General features: G+C 51.2%; 1 protein-coding gene across 1 annotated transcript in view; it reads left to right on the top strand.

Moving 5' to 3' along the window:
- The window catches only part of PKNOX1 (PBX/knotted 1 homeobox 1), a 75973-nt gene that overhangs the window by 37102 nt on the left and 15450 nt on the right, over positions 1-23421 (top strand). The window contains exons 6-7 of the mRNA XM_056551843.1: positions 10192-10268; positions 13814-13983. Of these exons, the coding sequence (XP_056407818.1) occupies positions 10192-10268; positions 13814-13983 (247 nt within the window). The remainder of the gene's footprint in view (positions 1-10191; positions 10269-13813; positions 13984-23421) is intronic.

Below are 23421 nucleotides of genomic sequence, written 5' to 3'. Positions count from 1 at the left end.
GATGGTAACCCCTCCCCTCCATGGTCATGTGGTCCTGTCCTCATCTACCCCTGTGATGGTAACCCCTCCCCTCCATGGTCATGTGCTCCTGTCCTCATCTACCCCTGTGATGGTAACCCCTCCCCTCCATGGTCATGTGCTCCTGTCCTCATCTACCCCTGTGATGGTAACTCCTCCCCCTCCATGGTCATGTGCTCCTGTCCTCACCTACCCCTGTGATGGTAACTCCTCCCCCTCCATGGTCATGTGGTCCTCCTGTCCTCACCTACCCCTGTGATGGTAACCCCTCCCCCTCCATGGTCATGTGGTCCTCCTGTCCTCACCTACCCCTGTGATGGTAACCCCTCCCCCTCCATGGTCATGTGCCCCTCTCCTCACCTACCCCTGTGATGGTAACCCCTCCCCCTCCATGGTCATGTGGTCCTCCTGTCCTCACCTACCCCTGTGATGGTAACTCCTCCCCTCCATGGTCATGTGCTCCTGTCCTCACCTACCCCTGTGATGGTAACTCCTCCCCCTCCATGGTCATGTGGTCCTCCTCACCTACCCCTGTGATGGTAACCCCTCCCTCTCCATGGTCATGTGGTCCTCCTCATCTACCCCTGTGATGGTAACCCCTCCCCCTCCATGGTCATGTGGTCCTCATCTACCCCTGTGATGGTAACCCCTCCCTCTCCATGGTCATGTGGTCCTCCTCATCTACCCCTGTGATGGTAACTCCTCCCTCTCCATGGTCATGTGCTCCTGTCCTCATCTACCCCTGTGATGGTAACCCCTCCCCCTCCATGGTCATGTGCTCCTGTCCTCACCTACCCCTGTGATGGTAACCCCTCCCCCCTCCATGGTCATGTGCTCCTGTCCTCACCTACTCCTGTGATAACTCCTCCCCCTCCATGGTCATGTGCTCCTGTCCTCCTCATCTACCCCTGTGATGATAACCCCTCCCCCTCCATGGTCATGTACTCCTGTCCTCACCTACCCCTGTGATGATAACCCCTCCCTCTCCATGGTCATGTGGTCCTCCTGTCCTCACCTACCCCTGTGATGGTAACCCCTCCCTCTCCATGGTCATGTGCTCCTGTCCTCATCTACCCCTGTGATGGTAACCCCTCCCCCTCCATGGTCATGTGGTCCTCCTCATCTACCCCTGTGATGGTAACTCTTCCCCCTCTATGGTCATGTGCTCCTGTCCTCATCTACCCCTGTGATGGTAACCCCTCCCCCTCCATGGTCATGTGCTCCTGTCCTCACCTACCCCTGTGATGATAACTCCTCCCCCTCCATGGTCATGTGGTCCTGTCCTCCTCACCTACCCCTGTGATGGTAACTCCTCCCCTCCATGGTCATGTGCTCCTGTCCTCATCTAGTCCTGTGATGGTAACCCCTCCCCTCCATGGTCATGTGCTCCTGTCCTCACCTACCCCTGTGATTATAACCCCTCCCTCTCCATGGTCATGTGGTCCTCCTCACCTATCCCTGTGATGGTAACCCCTCCCTCTCCATGGTCATGTGCTCCTGTCCTCATCTACCCCTGTGATGGTAACTCCTCCCTCTCCATGGTCATGTGCTCCTGTCCTCATCTACCCCTGTGATGGTAACCCCTCCCCCCTCCATGGTCATGTGCTCCTGTCCTCACCTACCCCTGTGATGGTAACTCCTCCCCCTCCATGGTCATGTGCTCCTGTCCTCATCTACCCCTGTGATGGTAACCCCTCCCCCTCCATGGTCATGTGCTCCTGTCCTCCTCATCTACCCCTGTGATGATAACCCCTCCCCATCCATGGTCATGTGCTCCTGTCCTCACCTACCCCTGTGATGGTAACCCCTCCCTCTCCATGGTCATGTGCTCCTGTCCTCATCTACCCCTGTGATGGTAACCCCTCCCCTCCATGGTCATGTGGTCCTCATCTACCCCTGTGATGGTAACCCCTCCCCCTCCATGGTCATGTGCTCCTGTCCTCCTCATCTACCCCTGTGATGGTAACCCCTCCCCCTCCATGGTCATGTGGTCCTCCTCACCTACCCCTGTGATGATAACCCCTTCCCCTCCATGGTCATGTGGTCCTCCTCACCTACCCCTGTGATGTTAACCCCTCCCCCTCCATGGTCATGTGCTCCTGTCCTCACCTACCCCTGTGATGGTAACTCCTCCCCCTCCATGGTCATGTGGTCCTGTCCTCCTCTACCCCTGTGATGGTAACCCCTTCCCCTCCATGGTCATGTGCTCCTGTCCTCACCTACCCCTGTGATGATAACTCCTCCCCCTCCATGGTCATGTGGTCCTGTCCTCCTCACCTACCCCTGTGATGGTAACCCCTTCCCCTCCATGGTCATGTGCTCCTGTCCTCATCTACTCCTGTGATGGTAACCCCTCCCCTCCATGGTCATGTGGTCCTGTCCTCACCTACCCCTGTGATGGTAACCCCTCCCCCTCCATGGTCATGTGCTCCTGTCCTCACCTACCCCTGTGATGGTAACCCCTCCCCCTCCATGGTCATGTGGTCCTCCTCATCTACCCCTGTGATGGTAACCCCTCCCCCTCCATGGTCATGTGGTCCTCCTCACCTACCCCTGTGATGGTAACCTCTCCCTCTCCATGGTCATGTGCTCCTGTCCTCATCTACCCCTGTGATGGTAACCCCTCCCTCTCCATGGTCATGTGGTCCTCCTCACCTACCACTGTGATGGTAACCCCTCCCTCTCCATGGTCATGTGGTCCTCCTCACCTACCCCTGTGATGGTAACTCCTCCCTCTCCATGGTCATGTGCTCCTGCCCTCATCTACCCCTGTGATGGTAACCCCTCCCTCTCCATGGTCATGTGGTCCTCCTCACCTACCCCTGTGATGGTAACTCCTCCCTCTCCATGGTCATGTGCTCCTGTCCTCATCTACCCCTGTGATGGTAACCCCTCCCCTCCATGGTTATGTGGTCCTGTCCTCATCTACCCCTGTGATGGTAACCCCTCCCCTCCATGGTCATGTGGTCCTCCTCATCTACCCCTGTGATGGTAACCCCTCCCCCTCCATGGTCATGTGCTCCTGTCCTCATCTACCCCTGTGATGGTAACCCCTCCCTCTCCATGGTCATGTGCTCCTGTCCTCATCGACCCCTGTGATGGTAACCCCTCCCCTCCATGGTCATGTGCTCCTGTCCTCATCTACCCCTGTGATGATAACCCCTCCCCTCCATGGTCATGTGCTCCTGTCCTCATCTACCCCTGTGATGGTAACCCCTCCCCTCCATGGTCATGTGGTCCTGTCCTCATCTACCCCTGTGATGGTAACCCCTCCCCCTCCATGGTCATGTGCTCCTGTCCTCACCTACCCCTGTGATGGTAACCCCTCCCCCTCCTTGGTCATGTGGTCCTGTCCTCATCTACCCCTTTTATGGTAACCCCTCCATGGTCATGTGGTCCTCCTCATCTACCCCTGTGATGGTAACTCCTCCCTCTCCTAGGTCATGTGGTCCTGTCCTCATCTACCCCTGTGATGGTAACCCCTCCCCTCCATGGTCATGTGGTCCTGTCCTCATCTACCCCTGTGATGGTAGCCCCTCCCCCTCCATGGTCATGTGGTCCTGTCCTCATCTACCCCTGTGATGGTAACCCTTCCCCCTCCATGGTCATGTGCTCCTGTCCTCACCTACCCCTGTGATGGTAACCCCTCCCCTCCATGGTCATGTGGTCCTCCTCACCTACCCCTGTGATGGTAACTCCTTCCCTCCATGGTCATGTGGTCCTGTCCTCATCTACCCCTGTGATGGTAACCCCTCCCTCTCCATGGTCATGTGGTCCTCCTCACCTACCCCTGTGATGGTAACCTTCCCTCTCCATGGTCATGTGGTCCTCCTCACCTACCCCTGTGATGGTAACTCCTTCCCTCCATGGTCATGTGGTCCTGTCCTCATCTACCCCTGTGATGGTAACCCCTCCCTCTCCATGGTCATGTGGTCCTCCTCACCTACCCCTGTGATGGTAACCCCTCCCCTCCATGGTCATGTGCTCCTCCTGTCCTCACCTACCCCTGTGATGGTAACCCCTCCCTCTCCATGGTCATGTGGTCCTCCTCATCTACCCCTGTGATGATAACCCCTCCCCCTCCTTGGTCATGTGGTCCTCCTCACCTACCCCTGTGATGGTAACCCCTCCCTCTCCATGGTCATGTGGTCCTGTCCTCATCTACCCCTGTGATGGTAACCCCTCCCTCTCCATGATCATGTGCTCCTGTCCTCATCTACCCCTGTGATGGTAACCCCTCCCTCTCCATGGTCATGTGGTCCTCCTCATCTACCCCTGTGATGATAACCCCTCCCTCTCCATGGTCATGTGGTCCTCCTCATCTACCCCTGTGATGGTAACTCCTCCCCTCCATGGTCATGTGCTCCTGTCCTCACCTACCCCTGTGATGGTAACCCCTCCCTCTCCATGGTCATGTGCTCCTGTCCTAATCTACCCCTGTGATGGTAACCCCTCCCCCTCCATGGTCATGTGGTCCTCCTCATCTACCCCTGTGATGGTAACCCCTCCCCCTCCATGGTCATGTGCTCCCGTCCTCATCTACCCCTGTGATGGTAACCCCTCCCCCTCCATGGTCATGTGGTCCTGTCCTCACCTACCCCTGTGATGGTAACCCCTCCCCCTCCATGGTCATGTGCTCCTGTCCTCACCTACCCCTGTGATGGTAACCCCTCCCCCTCCATGGTCATGTGCTCCTGTCCTCATCTACCCCTGTGATGGTAACCCCTCCCCCTCCATGGTCATGTGCTCCTGTCCTCATCTACCCCTGTGATGGTAACTCCTCCCTCTCCATGGTCATGTGGTCCTCCTCATCTACCCCTATGATGGTAACCCCTCCCCCTCCATGGTCATGTGGTCCTCCTCATCTACCCCTGTGATGGTAACCCCTCCCCCTCCATGGTCATGTGCTCCTGTCTTCATCTACCCCTGTGATGGTAACCCCTCCCCTCCATGGTCATGTGGTCATCCTCATCTACCCCTGTGATGGTAACTCCTCCCCCTCCATGGTCATGTGCTCCTGTCCTCACCTACCCCTGTGATGGTAACCCCTCCCCCTCCATGTTCATGTGCTCCTGTCCTCACCTACCCCTGTGATAGTAACCCCTCCCCCTCCATGGTCATGTGCTCCTGTCCTCATCTACCCCTGTGATGGTAACCCCTCCCCCTCCATGGTCATGTGGTCCTCCTCATCTACCCCTGTGATTGTAACCCCTCCCTCTCCATGGTCATGTGGTCCTGTCCTCATCTACCCCTGTGATGGTAACCCCTCCCCCTCCATGGTCATGTGGTCCTCCTCACCTACCCCTGTGATAGTAACCCCTCCCCCTCCATGGTCATGTGCTCCTGTCCTCATCTACCCCTGTGATGGTAACCCCTCCCCCTCCATGGTCATGTGGTCCTCCTCATCTACCCCTGTGATTGTAACCCCTCCCTCTCCATGGTCATGTGCTCCTGCCCTCATCTACCCCTGTGATGATAACCCCTCCCCCTCCATGGTCATGTCGTCCTGTCCTCATCTACCCCTGTGATGGTAACCCCTCCCTCTCCATGGTCATGTGGTCCTGTCCTCATCTACCCCTGTGATGGTAACCCCTCCCCCTCCATGGTCATGTGGTCCTCCTGTCCTCATCTACCCCTGTGATGGTAACCCCTCCCCATCCATGGTCATGTGCTCCTGTCCTCACCTACCCCTGTGATGGTAACCCCTCCCTCTCCATGGTCATGTGCTCCTGTCCTCATCTACCCCTGTGATGGTAACCCCTCCCTCTCCATGGTCATGTGGTCCTCCTCATCTATCCCTGTGATGGTAACTCCTCCCTCTCCATGGTCATGTGCTCCTGTCCTCATCTACCCCTGTGATGGTAACCCCTCCCCTCCATGGTCATGTGGTCCTCCTGTCCTCATCTACCCCTGTGATGGTAACCCCTCCCCCTCCATGGTCATGTGCTCCTGTCTTCATCTACCCCTGTGATGGTAACCCCTCCCCCTCCATGGTCATGTGGTCCTGTCCTCATCTACCCCTGTGATGGTAACCCCTCCCTCTCCATGGTCATGTGCTCCTGTCCTCCTCACCTACTCCTGTGATGGTAACCCCTCCCTCTCCATGGTCATGTGGTCCTCCTCACCTACTCCTGTGATGGTATCCTCTCCCTCTCCATGGTCATGTGGTCCTCCTCACCTACCCCTGTGATGGTAACCCCTCCCCTCCATGGTCATGTGATCCTGTCCTCATCTACCCCTGTGATGGTAACCCCTCCCTCTCCATGGTCATGTGGTCCTGTCCTCATCTAACCCTGTGATGGTAACCCCTCCCCCTCCATGGTCATGTGCTCCTGTCTTCATCTACCCCTGTGATGGTAGCCCCTCCCCCTCCATGGTCATGTGCTCCTGTCCTCATCTACCCCTGTGATGGTAGCCCCTCCCCCTCCATGGTCATGTGGTCCTCCTCATCTACCCCTGTGATGGTAACCCCTCCCCTCCATGGTCATGTGCTCCTGTCCTCACCTACCCCTGTGATGGTAACCCCTCCCCCTCCATGGTCATGTGGTCCTGTCCTTATCTACCCCTGTGATGGTAACCCCTCCCCCTCCATGGTCATGTGGTCCTCCTCATCTACCCCTGTGATGGTAACCCCTCCCCCTCCATGGTCATGTGCTCCTGTCCTCATCTACTCCTGTGATGGTAACCCCTCCCTCTCCATGGTCATGTGGTCCTCCTCACCTACCCCTGTGATGGTAACCCCTCCCCCTCCATGGTCATGTGCTCCTGTCCTCCTCACCTACCACTGTGATGGTAACCCCTCCCCCTCCATGTTCATGTGCTCCTGTCCTCACCTACCCCTGTGATGGTAACCCCTCCCTTTCCATGGTCATGTGCTCCTGTCCTCATCTACCCCTGTGATGGTAACCCCTCCCCCTCCATGGTCATGTGGTCCTCCTGTCCTCACCTACCCCTGTGATGGTAACCTTCCCTCTCCATGGTCATGTGCTCCTGTCCTCACCTACCCCTGTGATGGTAACTCCTCCCTCTCCATGGTCATGTGCTCCTGTCCTCATCTACCCCTGTGATGGTAACCCCTCCCCCTCCATGGTCATGTGGTCCTGTCCTCACCTACCCCTGTGATGGTAACCCCTCCCCTCCATGGTCATGTGGTCCTGTCCTCATCTACCCCTGTGATGGTAACCCCTCCCCTCCATGGTCATGTGGTCCTGTCCTCACCTACCCCTGTGATGGTAACCCCTCCCCCTCCATGGTCATGTGGTCCTCCTCACCTACCCCTGTGATGATAACCCCTCCCCCTCCATGGTCATGTGGTCCTCCTGTCCTCATCTACCCCTGTGATGGTAACTCCTCCCCCTCCATGGTCATGTGCTCCTGTCCTCATCTACCCCTGTGATGGTAACCCCTCCCCTCCATGGTCATGTGGTCCTCCTCATCTACCCCTGTGATGGTAACTCCTCCCTCTCCTAGGTCATGTGGTCCTGTCCTCATCTACCCCTGTGATGGTAACCCCTCCCCTCCATGGTCATGTGGTCCTGTCCTCATCTACCCCTGTGATGGTAGCCCCTCCCCCTCCATGGTCATGTGGTCCTGTCCTCATCTACCCCTGTGATGGTAACCCTTCCCCCTCCATGGTCATGTGGTCCTGTCCTCACCTACCCCTGTGATGGTAGCCCCTCCCCCTCCATGGTCATGTGCTCCTGTCCTCACCTACCCCTGTGATGGTAACCCTTCCCCCTCCATGGTCATGTGCTCCTGTCCTCACCTACCCCTGTGATGGTAGCCCCTCCCCCTCCATGGTCATGTGGTCCTGTCCTCATCTACCCCTGTGATGGTAACCCTTCCCCCTCCATGGTCATGTGCTCCTGTCCTCATCTACCCCTGTGATGGTAACCCCTCCCTCTCCATGGTCATGTGCTCCTGTCCTCACCTACCCCTGTGATGGTAACCCCTCCCCTCCATGGTCATGTGGTCCTCCTCATCTACCCCTGTGATGGTAACCCCTCCCCTCCATGGTCATGTGGTCCTGTCCTCATCTACCCCTGTGATGGTAGCCCCTCCCCCTCCATGGTCATGTGGTCCTGTCCTCATCTACCCCTGTGATGGTAACCCTTCCCCCTCCATGGTCATGTGGTCCTGTCCTCACCTACCCCTGTGATGGTAGCCCCTCCCCCTCCATGGTCATGTGCTCCTGTCCTCACCTACCCCTGTGATGGTAACCCTTCCCCCTCCATGGTCATGTGCTCCTGTCCTCACCTACCCCTGTGATGGTAGCCCCTCCCCCTCCATGGTCATGTGGTCCTGTCCTCATCTACCCCTGTGATGGTAACCCTTCCCCCTCCATGGTCATGTGCTCCTGTCCTCATCTACCCCTGTGATGGTAACCCCTCCCTCTCCATGGTCATGTGCTCCTGTCCTCACCTACCCCTGTGATGGTAACCCCTCCCCTCCATGGTCATGTGGTCCTCCTCATCTACCCCTGTGATGGTAACCCCTCCCCTCCATGGTCATGTGCTCCTGTCCTCACCTACCCCTGTGATGGTAACTCCTCCCCTCCATGGTCATGTGCTCCTGTCCTCATCTACCCCTGTGATGGTAACCTTCCCTCTCCATGGTCATGTGGTCCTCCTCATCTACCCCTGTGATGGTAACCCCTCCCTCTCCATGGTCATGTGGTCCTCCTCACCTACCCCTGTGATGATAACCCCTCCCCCTCCATGGTCATGTGGTCCTCCTTACCTACCCCTGTGATGGTATCCCCTCCCTCTCCATGGTCATGTGGTCCTCCTCACCTACCCCTGTGATGGTAACCCCTCCCTCTCCATGGTCATGTGCTCCTGTCCTCATCTACCCCTGTGATGGTAACTCCTCCCCTCCATGGTCATGTGCTCCTGTCCTCATCTACCCCTGTGATGGTAACCCCTCCCCCTCCATGGTCATGTGGTCCTCCTCATCTACCCCTGTGATGGTAACCCCTACCTCTCCATGGTCATGTGGTCCTCCTCACCTACCCCTGTGATGGTAACCCCTCCCCCTCCATGGTCATGTGGTCCTGTCCTCATCTACCCCTGTGATGGTAACTCCTCCCCTCCATGGTCATGTGCTCCTGTCCTCATCTACCCCTGTGATGGTAACCCCTCCCTCTCCATGGTCATGTGCTCCTGTCCTCATCTACCCCTGTGATGATAACCCCTCCCCCTCCATGGTCATGTGGTCCTCCTGTCCTCATCTACCCCTGTGATGGTAACCCCTCCCCTCCATGGTCATGTGCTCCTGTCCTCACCTACCCCTGTGATGGTAACCCCTCCCTCTCCATGGTCATGTGCTCCTGTCCTCATCTACCCCTGTGATGATTACCCCTCCCCCTCCATGGTCATGTGGTCCTCCTGTCCTCATCTACCCCTGTGATGGTAACCCCTCCCCTCCATGGTCATGTGGTCCTGTCCTCATCTACCCCTGTGATGGTAACTCCTCCCTCTCCATGGTCATGTGATCCTGTCCTCACCTACCCCTGTGATGGTAACCCCTCCCTCTCCATGGTCATGTGCTCCTGTCCTCATCTACTCCTGTGATGGTAACTCCTCCCCCTCCATGGTCATGTGGTCCTGTCCTCATCTACCCCTGTGATGGTAACTCCTCCCTCTCCATGGTCATGTGGTCCTGTCCTCATCTACCCCTGTGATGGTAACCCCTCCCCTCCATGGTCATGTGGTCCTCCTCACCTACCCCTGTGATGGTAACCCCTCCCCTCCATGGTCATGTGGTCCTGTCCTCACCTACCCCTGTGATGGTAACCCCTCCCCTCCATGGTCATGTGGTCCTCCTCATCTACCCCTGTGATGGTAACCCCTCCCCTCCATGGTCATGTGGTCCTGTCCTCACCTACCCCTGTGATGGTAACCCCTCCCCTCCATGGTCATGTGCTCCTGTCCTCACCTACCCCTGTGATGGTAACCCCTCCCCTCCATGGTCATGTGGTGCTCCTTTCCTGTAGTTGTGATAATGGAGGGTGGGCATCCTCGGTTGTGGCCTCGCTGTCTACACTTTGGGGGGGGGTTGACATGTTCTTCCTGTGACCGGTCTCCTCAGGACGTGGTCAGCGAGGTGCAGGATAGCCCCCGTACCCCACACATGGCCCTGCTCAGTATGTGTCTCTTACCTTCTCCTCTGCAGCATCCGTACCCGACCGAGGACGAGAAGAAGCAGATCGCAGCCCAGACCAACCTGACCCTGCTGCAGGTGAACAACTGGTGAGTGACCCCGGACCCCCAGAGCCCCCTCTGTGTTATGTACGGGGCAGAGATTAGAGGTAGGAACACTGGGGGGGGGGGGGGCACTGTCCCCCAGAATAGGTGGTAAGTAGCCGATCAGTGTGCTAGGACCCCCACCTATCATGAGGATGGGGTCAGGTGCCCCCAAATGGATGGCTCCGCAGTGCACATTTTTGGTTGCCGTTCCATCAACTGGTTAGGTGGCGTAGGTGAGTTCTGCATTTAGTTATGTCCTATACAAAGCGAAGATCAGAGGCTGAGGTTGTACTTACCTCTCCCTTAGGCTGAGCATGCACCTACCTCTCCCTTAGGCTGAGCATGCACCTACCTCTCCCTTAGGCTGAGCATGCACCTACCTCTTCCTTAGGCTGAGCATGCACCTACCTCTTCCTTAGGCTGAGCATGCACCTACCTCTCCTTTAGGCTGAGCATGCACCTACCTCTCCCTTAGGCTGAGCATGCACCTACCGCTCCCTTAGGCTGAGCATGCACCTACCGCTCCCTTAGGCTGAGCATGCACCTACCGCTCCCTTAGGCTGAGCATGCACCTACCGCTCCCTGAGGCTGAGCATGCACCTACCGCTCCCTGAGGCTGAGCATGCACCTACCGCTCCCTGAGGCTGAGCATGCACCTACCGCTCCCTGAGGCTGAGCATGCACCTACCGCTCCCTGAGGCTGAGCATGCACCTACCGCTCCCTGAGGCTGAGCATGCACCTACCGCTCCCTGAGGCTGAGCATGCACCTACCGCTCCCTGAGGCTGAGCATGCACCTACCGCTCCCTGAGGCTGAGCATGCACCTACCGCTCCCTGAGGCTGAGCATGCACCTACCGCTCCCTGAGGCTGAGCATGCACCTACCGCTCCCTGAGGCTGAGCATGCACCTACCGCTCCCTTAGGCTGAGCATGCACCTACCGCTCCCTGAGGCTGAGCATGCACCTACCACTCCCATAGGCTGAGCATGCACCTACCGCTCCCTTAGGCTGAGCATGCACCTACCGCTCCCTTAGGCTGAGCATGCACCTACCGCTCCCTTAGGCTGAGCATGCACCTACCGCTCCCTTAGGCTGAGCATGCACCTACCGCTCCCTTAGGCTGAGCATGCACCTACTGCTCCCTTAGGCTGAGCATGCACCTACCGCTCCCTTAGGCTGAGCATGCACCTACCGCTCTCTTAGGCTGAGCAAGCACCTAACGCTCCCTTAGGCTGAGCATGCACCTACTGCTCCCTTAGACTGAGCATGCACCTACCGCTCCCTTAGGCTGAGCATGCACCTACCGCTCCTTTAGGCTGAGCATGCACCTACCGCTCCCTTAGGCTGAGCATGCACCTACTGCTCCCTTAGACTGAGCATGCACCTACTGCTCCCTTAGGCTGAGCATGCACCTACCTCTCCCTTAGGCTGAGCACGCATCTACCGCTCCCTTAGGCTGAGCACGCACCTACTGCTCCCTTAGGCTGAGCATGCACCTACCGCTCCCTTAGGCTGAGCATGCACCTACCTCTCCCTTAGGCTGAGCATGCACCTACTGCTCCCTTAGGCTGAGCATGCACCTACCGCTCCCTTAGGCTGAGCATGCACCTACCGCTCCCTTAGGCTGAGCATGCACCTACCACTCCCTTAGGCTGATCATGCACCTACCGCTCTCTTAGGCTGAGCATGCACCTACCGCTCCCTTAGGCTGAGCATGCACCTTCTGCTCCCTTAGGCTGAGCATGCACCTACTGCTCCCTTAGACTGAGCATGCACCTACCGCTCCCTTAGGCTGAGCATGCACCTACTGCTCCCTTAGGCTGAGCATGCACCTACTGCTCCCTTAGGCTGAGCATGCACCTACCGCTCCCTTAGGCTGAGCATGCACCTACCTCTCCCTTAGGCTGAGCATGCACCTACCGCTCCCTTAGGCAGAGCATGCACCTACCTCTCCCTTAGGCTTAGCATGCACCTACCGCTCCCTTAGGCTGAGCATGCACCTACCGCTCCCTTAGGCTGAGCATGCACCTACCGCTCCCTTAGGCTGAGCATGCACCTACCGCTCCCTGAGGCTGAGCATGCACCCACCGCTCCCTGAGGCTGAGCATGCACCTACCGCTCCCTGAGGCTGAGCATGCACCTACCGCTCCCTGAGGCTGAGCATGCACCTACCGCTCCCTGAGGCTGAGCATGCACCTACCGCTCCCTGAGGCTGAGCATGCACCTACCGCTCCCTGAGGCTGAGCATGCACCTACCGCTCCCATAGGCTGAGCATGCACCTACCGCTCCCTTAGGCTGAGCATCATGCACACTGCCGCCCCCTTAGGCTGAGCATCATGCACACTGCCGCTCCCTTAGGCTGAGCATCATGCACACTGCCGCTCCCTTAGGCTGAGCATCATGCACACTGCCGCTCCCTTAGGCTGAGCATCATGCACACTGCCGCTCCCTTAGGCTGAGCATCATGCACACTGCCGCTCCCTTAGGCTGAGCATCATGCACACTGCCGCTCCCTTAGGCTGAGCATCATGCACACTGCCGCTCCCTTAGGCTGAGCATCATGCACACTGCCGCTCCCTTAGGCTGAGCATCATGCACACTGCCGCTCCCTTAGGCTGAGCATCATGCACACTGCCGCTCCCTTAGGCTGAGCATCATGCACACTGCCGCTCCCTTAGGCTGAGCATCATGCACACTGCCGCTCCCTTAGGCTGAGCATCATGCACACTGCCGCCCCCTTAGGCTGAGCATCATGCACACTGCCGCTCCCTTAGGCTGAGCATCATGCACACTGCCGCTCCCTTAGGCTGAGCATCATGCACACTGCCGCTCCCTTAGGCTGAGCATCATGCACACTGCCGCTCCCTTAGGCTGAGCATCATGCACACTGCCGCTCCCTTAGGCTGAGCATCATGCACACTGCCGCCCCCTTAGGCTGAGCATCATGCACACTGCCGCCCCCTTAGGCTGAGCATCATGCACACTGCCGCTCCCTTAGGCTGAGCATCATGCACACTGCCGCTCCCTTAGGCTGAGCATCATGCACACTGCCGCCCCCTTAGGCTGAGCATCATGCACACTGCCGCTCCCTTAGGCTGAGCATCATGCACACTGCCGCCCCCTTAGGCTGAGCATCATGCACACTGCCGCTCCCTTAGGCTGAGCATCATGCACACTGCCACCCCCTTAGGCTGAGCATCATGCACACTGCCGCTCCCTTAGGCTGAGCATCATGCACACTGCCGCTCCCTTAGGCTGAGCATCATGCACACTGCCGCTCCCTTAGGCTGAGCATCATGCACACTGCCGCTCCCTTAGGCTGAGCATCATGCACACTGCCGCTCCCTTAGGCTGAGCATGCGTCTACCGCTCCCTTAGGCTGAGCATCATGCACACTGCCGCCCCCTTAGGCTGAGCATCATGCACACTGCCGCTCCTTTCGCTCAGGGGACAATGATGGGTGGGGGTCCCTATGGTTGGCACCTTCAGGGGTCAGCCCAAGCCCCTCTGTGCTCTCTTTATTCACACATCTTCCATGTTTTTGTAGGTTTATCAATGCCAGACGCAGAATCCTTCAACCAATGCTGGATTCAAGCACAACCGATACCCCGAAATCCAAGAAAAAGAGCGGGCAGAGCCGCCCAGTGCAAAGGTTCTGGCCCGACTCCATTGCGGGGGGAACACCGCAGCAAGGAGAAGACATGGCCCTATCTGATGGTGAGACCACCTAATACATGACTGCTGTCTGCATTTCATATGTGTCCCTCACCCTTCATACATGTCCTCTCCTCCACCCTTCATACATGTCATCCTTACCCTTCATACATGTCCTCTCCTCCACCCTTCATACATGTCCTCTCCTCCACCCTTCATACATGTCCTCTCCTCCACCCTTCATACATGTCCTCTCCTCCACCCTTCATACATGTCCTCTCCTCCACCCTTCATACATGTCATCCTTACCCTTCATACATGTCCTCTCCTCCACCCTTCATACATGTCCTCTCCTCCACCCTTCATACATGTCCTCTCCTCCACCCTTCATACATGTCCTCTCCTCCACCCTTCATACATGTCATCCTTACCCTTCATACATGTCCTCTCCTCCACCCTTCATACATGTCATCCTTACCCTTCATACATGTCCTCTCCTCCACCCTTCATACATGTCCTCTCCTCCACCCTTCATACATGTAATCCTTACCCTTCATACATGTCCTCCCTCCACCCTTCATACATGTCATCCTTACCCTTCATACATGTCCTCTCCTCCATACATGTCCTCTCCTCCACCCTTCATACATATGTCCTCTCCTCCATACATGTCCTCTCCTCCACCCTTCATACATGTCATCCTTACCCTTCATACATGTCCTCTCCTCCATACATGTCCTCTCCTCCACCCTTCATACATGTCCTCTCCTCCACCCTTCATACATGTCCTCTCCTCCACCCTTCATACATGTAATCCTTACCCTTCATACATGTCCTCCCTCCACCCTTCATACATGTCCTCTCCACCCTTCATACATGTCCTCTCCTCCACCCTTCATACATGTCCTCTCCTCCACCCTTCATACATATGTCCTCTCCTCCACCCTTCATACATATGTCCTCTCCTCCATACATGTCCTCTCCTCCACCCTTCATACATGTCATCCTTACCCTTCATACATGTCCTCTCCTCCATACATGTCCTCTCCTCCATCCTTCATACATGTCCTCTCCTCCATACATGTCCTCTCCTCCACCCTTCATACATATGTCCTCTCCTCCACCCTTCATAAATGTCCTCTCCTTCATACATGTCCTCTCATCCATCCTTCATACATGTCCTCTCCTCCACCCTTCATACATGTCCTCTCCTCCACCCTTCATACATGTCCTCTCCTCCACCCTTCATACATGTCCTCTTCTCCACCCTTCATACATGTCCTCTCCTCCACCCTTCATACATGTCATCCTTACCCTTCATACATATGTCCTCTCCTCCACCCTTCATACATATGTCCTCTCCTCCACCCTTCATACATGTCATCCTTACCCTTCATACATGTCATCCTTACCCTTCATACATGTCCTCTCCTGCACCCTTCATACATGTCATCCTTACCCTTCATACATGTCCTCTCCTCCACCCTTCATACATGTCATCCTTACCCTTCATACATGTCATCCTTACCCTTCATACATGTCCTCTCCTCCACCCTTCATACATGTCCTCTCCTCCACCCTTCATACATATGTCCTCTCCTCCATACATGTCCTCTCCTTCACCCTTCATACATGTCCTCTCCTCCACCCTTCATACATGTCATCCTTACCCTTCATACATGTCCTCTCCTCCATCCTTCATACATGTCATCCTTACCCTTCATACATGTCCTCTCCTCCACCCTTCATACATGTCCTCTCCTCCACCCTTCATACATGTCATCCTTACCCTTCATACATATGTCCTCTCCTCCACCCTTCATACATATGTCCTCTCCTGCACCCTGTATACAGACTCTCTGTCTCAGAGAGTTTGCAGTGCTTTCTGGGTGTACATGAAGGATCATACACTATGTGGTAATGGATATGAAGGATCATACACTATGTGTGATGGTCATGTGATGGATATGAGGGATCATACGCTATGTGTGATGGATATGAAGCATCATACACTATGCGGTAATGGATATGAGGGATCATACACTATGTGAAGGTCACGTGATGGATATGAGGAATCATACGCTATGTGTGATGGATATGAGGGATCATACACTATGTGTGATGGATATGAGGGATCATACACTATGCGAAGGTCACGTGATGGATATGAGGAATCATACGCTATGTGTGATGGATATGAGGGATCATACACTATGTGTGATGGATATGAGGGATCATACACTATGTGTGATGGATATGAGGGATCATACACTATATGGTAATGAATATGAGGGATCATACACTATGTGTGATGGATATGAGGGATCATACACTATGTGTGATGGATATGAGGGATCATACACCATGTGTGATGGATATGAAGGATCATACACTCTGTGTGATGGATATGAAGGATCATACACTATGTGTGATGGATATGAGGGATCATACACTATGTGTGATGGATATGAAGGATCATACACTCTGTGTGATGGATATGAGGGATCATACGCTATGTGTGATGAATATGAGGGATCATACGCTATGTGTGATGGATATGAAGGATCATACACTGTGTGATGGATATGAGGGATCATACGCTATGTGTGATGGATATGAGGAATCATACACTATGTGTGATGGATATGAGGAATTATACACTGTGTGATGGATATGAGGGATCATACGCTATGTGTGATGGATATGAGGGATCATACGCTATGTGTGATGGATATGAAGGATCATACACTATGGGTGATGGATATGAAGGATCATACGCTATGTGTGATGGATATGAAGGATCATACACTATGTGTGATGGATATGAGGGATCATACGCTATGTGTGATGGATATGAGGGATCATACGCTATGTGTGATGGATATGAAGGATCATACACTGTGTGATGGATATGAGGGATCGTACACTATGTGTGATGGATATGAGGGATCATACACTGTGTGTGATGGATATGAGAGATCATACGCTATGTGTGATGGATATGAGGGATCATACGCTATGTGTGATGGATATGAGGGATCATACACTATGTGTGATGGATATGAGGGATCATACACTATGTGTGATGGATATGAAGGATCATACCCTATGTGTGATGGATATGAGGGATCATACGCTATGTGTGATGGATATGAGGAATCATACGCTATGTGTGATGGATATGAGGGATCATACGCTATGTGTGATGGATATGAGGGATCATACGCTATGTGTGATGGATATGAGGGATCATACACTATGTGTGATGGATATGAAGGATCATACACTGTGTGATGGATATGAGGGATCATACACTATGTGTGATGGATATGAGGGATCATACACTATGTGTGATGGATATGAGGGATCATACACTATGTGTGATGGATATGAGGGATCATACACTATGTGTGATGGATATGAAGGATCATACACTATGTGTGATGGATATGAGGGATCATACGCTATGTGTGAAGGATATGAGGGATCATACGCTATGTGTGATGGATATGAGGAATCATACGCTATGTGTGATGGATATGAGGAATCATACGCTATGTGTGATGAATATGAGGGATCATACACTATGTGTGATGGATATGAAGGATCATACACTATGTGTGATGGATATGAAGGATTATACACTATGTGTGATGGATATGAGGGATCATACACTATGTGTGATGGATATGAAGGATCATACACTATGTGTGATGGATATGAAGGATTATACACTATGTGTGATGGATATGAGGAATCATACACTATGTGTGATGGATATGAGGGATCATACACTATGTGTGATGGATATGAAGGATTATACACTATGTGTGATGGATATGAAGGATTATACACTATGTGTGATGGATATGAAGGATCATACACTATGTGTGATGGATATGAAGGATCATACACTATATGTGATGGATATGAAGGATCATACACTATGTGTGATGGATATGAGGGATCATACACTATGTGTGATGGATATGAGGGATCATACACTATGTGTGATGGATATGAGGGATCATACACTATGTGTGATGGATATGAGGGATCATACGCTATGTGTGATGGATATGAGGGATCATACACTATGTGTGAAGGATATGAGGGATCATACACTGTGTGATGGATATGAAGGATCGTACACTATGTGTGATGGATATGAGGGATCATACGCTATGTGTGATGGATATGAGGAATCATACGCTATGTGTGATGGATATGAGGGATCATACGCTATGTGTGATGGATATGAAGGATCATACGCTATGTGTGATGGATATGAGGGATCATACACTATGTGTGATGGATATGAAGGATCATACACTCTGTGTGATGGATATGAAGGATCATACGCTATGTGTGATGGATATGAAGGATCATACGCTATGTGTGATGGATATGAGGGATCATACGCTATGTGTGATGGATATGAGGGATCATACACTATGTGTGATGGATATGAAGGATCATACACTATGTGTGATAGATATGAAGGATCATACACTATATGGTAATGAATATGAGGGATCATACACCATGTGTGATGGATATGAGGAATCATACACTATGTGTGATGGATATGAGGGATCATACACTATGTGTGATGGATATGAGGGATCATACACTATGTGTGATGGATATGAGGGATCATACACTATGTGTGATGGATATGAAGGATTATACACTATGTGTGATGGATATGAGGGATCATACACTGTGTGATGGATATGAGGGATCATGCACTATGTGTGATGGATATGAGGGATCATACACTATGTGTGATGGATATGAAGGATCATACACTATGTGTGATGGATATGAGGGATCATACGCTATGTGTGATGGATATGAAGGATCATACGCTATGTGTGATGGATATGAAGGATCATACCCTATGTGTGATGGATATGAGGGATCATACGCTATGTGTGATGGATATGAAGGATCATACGCTATGTGTGATGGATATGAAGGATCATACACTATGTGTGATGGATATGAGAGATCATACGCTATGTGTGATGGATATGAGGGATCATACACTATGTGTGATGGATATGAGGGATCATACACTATGTGTGATGGATATGAAGGATCATACGCTATGTGTGATGGATATGAGGGATCATACACTATGTGTGATGGATATGAAGGATTATACACTATGTGTGATGGATATGAAGGATTATACACTATGTGTGATGGATATGAAGGATCATACACTATGTGTGATGGATATGAAGGATCATACACTATATGTGATGGATATGAAGGATCATACACTATGTGTGATGGATATGAGGGATCATACACTATGTGTGATGGATATGAGGGATCATACACTATGTGTGATGGATATGAGGGATCATACACTATGTGTGATGGATATGAGGGATCATACGCTATGTGTGATGGATATGAGGGATCATACACTATGTGTGAAGGATATGAGGGATCATACACTGTGTGATGGATATGAAGGATCGTACACTATGTGTGATGGATATGAGGGATCATACGCTATGTGTGATGGATATGAGGAATCATACGCTATGTGTGATGGATATGAGGGATCATACGCTATGTGTGATGGATATGAAGGATCATACGCTATGTGTGATGGATATGAGGGATCATACACTATGTGTGATGGATATGAAGGATCATACACTCTGTGTGATGGATATGAAGGATCATACGCTATGTGTGATGGATATGAAGGATCATACGCTATGTGTGATGGATATGAGGGATCATACGCTATGTGTGATGGATATGAGGGATCATACACTATGTGTGATGGATATGAAGGATCATACACTATGTGTGATAGATATGAAGGATCATACACTATATGGTAATGAATATGAGGGATCATACACCATGTGTGATGGATATGAGGAATCATACACTATGTGTGATGGATATGAGGGATCATACACTATGTGTGATGGATATGAGGGATCATACACTATGTGTGATGGATATGAGGGATCATACACTATGTGTGATGGATATGAAGGATTATACACTATGTGTGATGGATATGAGGGATCATACACTATGTGTGATGGATATGAGGGATCATACACTGTGTGATGGATATGAGGGATCATGCACTATGTGTGATGGATATGAGGGATCATACACTATGTGTGATGGATATGAAGGATCATACACTATGTGTGATGGATATGAGGGATCATACGCTATGTGTGATGGATATGAAGGATCATACGCTATGTGTGATGGATATGAAGGATCATACCCTATGTGTGATGGATATGAGGGATCATACGCTATGTGTGATGGATATGAAGGATCATACGCTATGTGTGATGGATATGAAGGATCATACACTATGTGTGATGGATATGAGAGATCATACGCTATGTGTGATGGATATGAGGGATCATACACTATGTGTGATGGATATGAGGGATCATACACTATGTGTGATGGATATGAAGGATCATACGCTATGTGTGATGGATATGAGGGATCATACACTATGTGTGATGGATATGAAGGATCATACACTATGTGTGATGGATATGAGGGATCATACACTATGTGTGATGGATATGAAGGATCATACGCTATGTGTGATGGATATGAGGGATCATACACTATGTGTGATGGATATGAAGGATCATACACTATGTGTGATGGATATGAGGGATCATACACTATGTGTGATGGATATGAGGGATCATACACTGTGTGATGGATATGAGGGATCGTACACTATGTGTGATGGATATGAGGGATCATACGCTATGTGTGATGGATATGAGGGATCGTACACTATGTGTGATGGATATGAGGATCATACGCTATGTGTGATGGATATGAGGGATCATACACTATGTGTGATGGATATGAAGGATCATACACTGTGTGATGGATATGAAGGATCATACACTATGTGTGATGGATATGAGGGATCATACACTATGTGTGATGGATATGAGGGATCATACGCTATGTGTGAAGGATATGAGGGATCATACGCTATGTGTGATGGATATGAGGGATCATACGCTATGTGTGATGGATATGAAGGATTATACGCTATGTGTGATGGATATGAGGGATCATACGCTATGTGTGATGGATATGAGGAATCATACGCTATGTGTGATGGATATGAGTGATCATACGCTATGTGTGATGGATATGAAGGATCATACGCTATGTGTGATGGATATGAGGGATCATACGCTATGTGTGATGGATATGAAGGATCATTCGCTATGTGTGATGGATATGAGGGATCATACGCTATGTGTGATGGATATGAAGGATCATACACTCTGTGTGATGGATATGAAGGATCATACGCTATGTGTGATGGATATGAAGGATCATACACTATGTGTGATTGATATGAGGGATCATACACTATGTGTGATGGATATGAAGGATTATACACTGTGTGATGGATATGAGGAATCATACACTATGTGTGATGGATATGAAGGATTATACACTATGTGTGATGGATATGAAGGATTATACACTATGTGTGATGAATATGAAGGATCATACACTATGTGTGATGGATATGAGGGATCATACGCTATGTGTGATGGATATGAAGGATCATACGCTATGTGTGATGGATATGAGGGATCATACGCTATGTGTGATGGATATGAGGGATCATACACTATGTGTGACAGATATGAAGGATCATACACTCTGTGTGATAGATATGAAGGATCATACACTATGTGTGATGGATATGAAGGATCATACACTATGTGTGATGGATATGAAGGATCATACACTATGTGTGATGGATATGAAGGATCATACACTATGTGTGATGGATATGAAGGATCATACACTATGTGTGATGGATATGAGGGATCATACACTATGTGTGATGGATATGAGGGATCATACACTATGTGTGATGGATATGAAGGATTATACACTGTGTGATGGATATGAGGGATCATACACTATGTGTGATGGATATGAGGGATCATACACTGTGTGATGGATATGAAGGATCATACACTGTGTGATGGATATGAGGGATCATACACTATGTGTGATGGATATGAGGGATCATACACTATGTGTGATGGATATGAAGGATTATACACTATGTGTGATGGATATGAGGGATCATACACTATGTGTGATGGATATGAGGGATCATACACTGTGTGATGGATATGAGGGATTATACACTATGTGTGATGGATATGAGGGATCATACACTATGTGTGATGGATATGAGGGATCATACACTCTGTGTGATGGATATGAAGGATTATACACTATGTGTGATGGATATGAAGGATCATACACTATGTGTGATGGATATGAGGGATCATACACTATGTTTGATGGATATGAGGGATCATACACTGTGTGATGGATATGAGGGATCATACACTATGTGTGATGGATATGAGGGATCATACACTATGTGTGATGGATATGAAGGATCATACACTATGTGTGATAGATATGAAGGATCATACACTATATGGTAATGAATATGAGGGATTATACACTATGTGTGATGGATATGAAGGATCATACACTATGTGTGATGGATATGAGGGATCATACACTATGTGTGATGGATATGAGGGATCATACACTGTGTGATGGATATGAGGGATCATACGCTATGTGTGATGGATATGAGGGATCATACACTATGTGTGATGGATATGAAGGATCATACACTATGTGTGATAGATATGAAGGATCATACACTATATGGTAATGAATATGAGGGATCATACACCATGTGTGATGGATATGAGGAATCATACACTATGTGTGATGGATATGAGGGATCATACACTATGTGTGATGGATATGAGGGATCATACACTATGTGTGATGGATATGAGGGATCATACACTATGTGTGATGGATATGAAGGATTATACACTATGTGTGATGGATATGAGGGATCATACACTATGTGTGATGGATATGAGGGATCATACACTGTGTGATGGATATGAGGGATCATGCACTATGTGTGATGGATATGAGGGATCATACACTATGTGTGATGGATATGAAGGATCATACACTATGTGTGATGGATATGAGGGATCATACGCTATGTGTGATGGATATGAAGGATCATACGCTATGTGTGATGGATATGAAGGATCATACCCTATGTGTGATGGATATGAGGGATCATACGCTATGTGTGATGGATATGAAGGATCATACGCTATGTGTGATGGATATGAAGGATCATACACTATGTGTGATGGATATGAGAGATCATACGCTATGTGTGATGGATATGAGGGATCATACACTATGTGTGATGGATATGAGGGATCATACACTATGTGTGATGGATATGAAGGATCATACGCTATGTGTGATGGATATGAGGGATCATACACTATGTGTGATGGATATGAAGGATCATACACTATGTGTGATGGATATGAGGGATCATACACTATGTGTGATGGATATGAAGGATCATACGCT

This window comes from Hyla sarda, unplaced genomic scaffold, assembly GCF_029499605.1.
Source record: "Hyla sarda isolate aHylSar1 unplaced genomic scaffold, aHylSar1.hap1 scaffold_1240, whole genome shotgun sequence".
Lineage (NCBI taxonomy): Eukaryota > Metazoa > Chordata > Amphibia > Anura > Hylidae > Hyla > Hyla sarda.
Note: the sequence above shows the minus strand (reverse complement) of the source record. Positions and strands in the feature narration are given on the sequence as shown.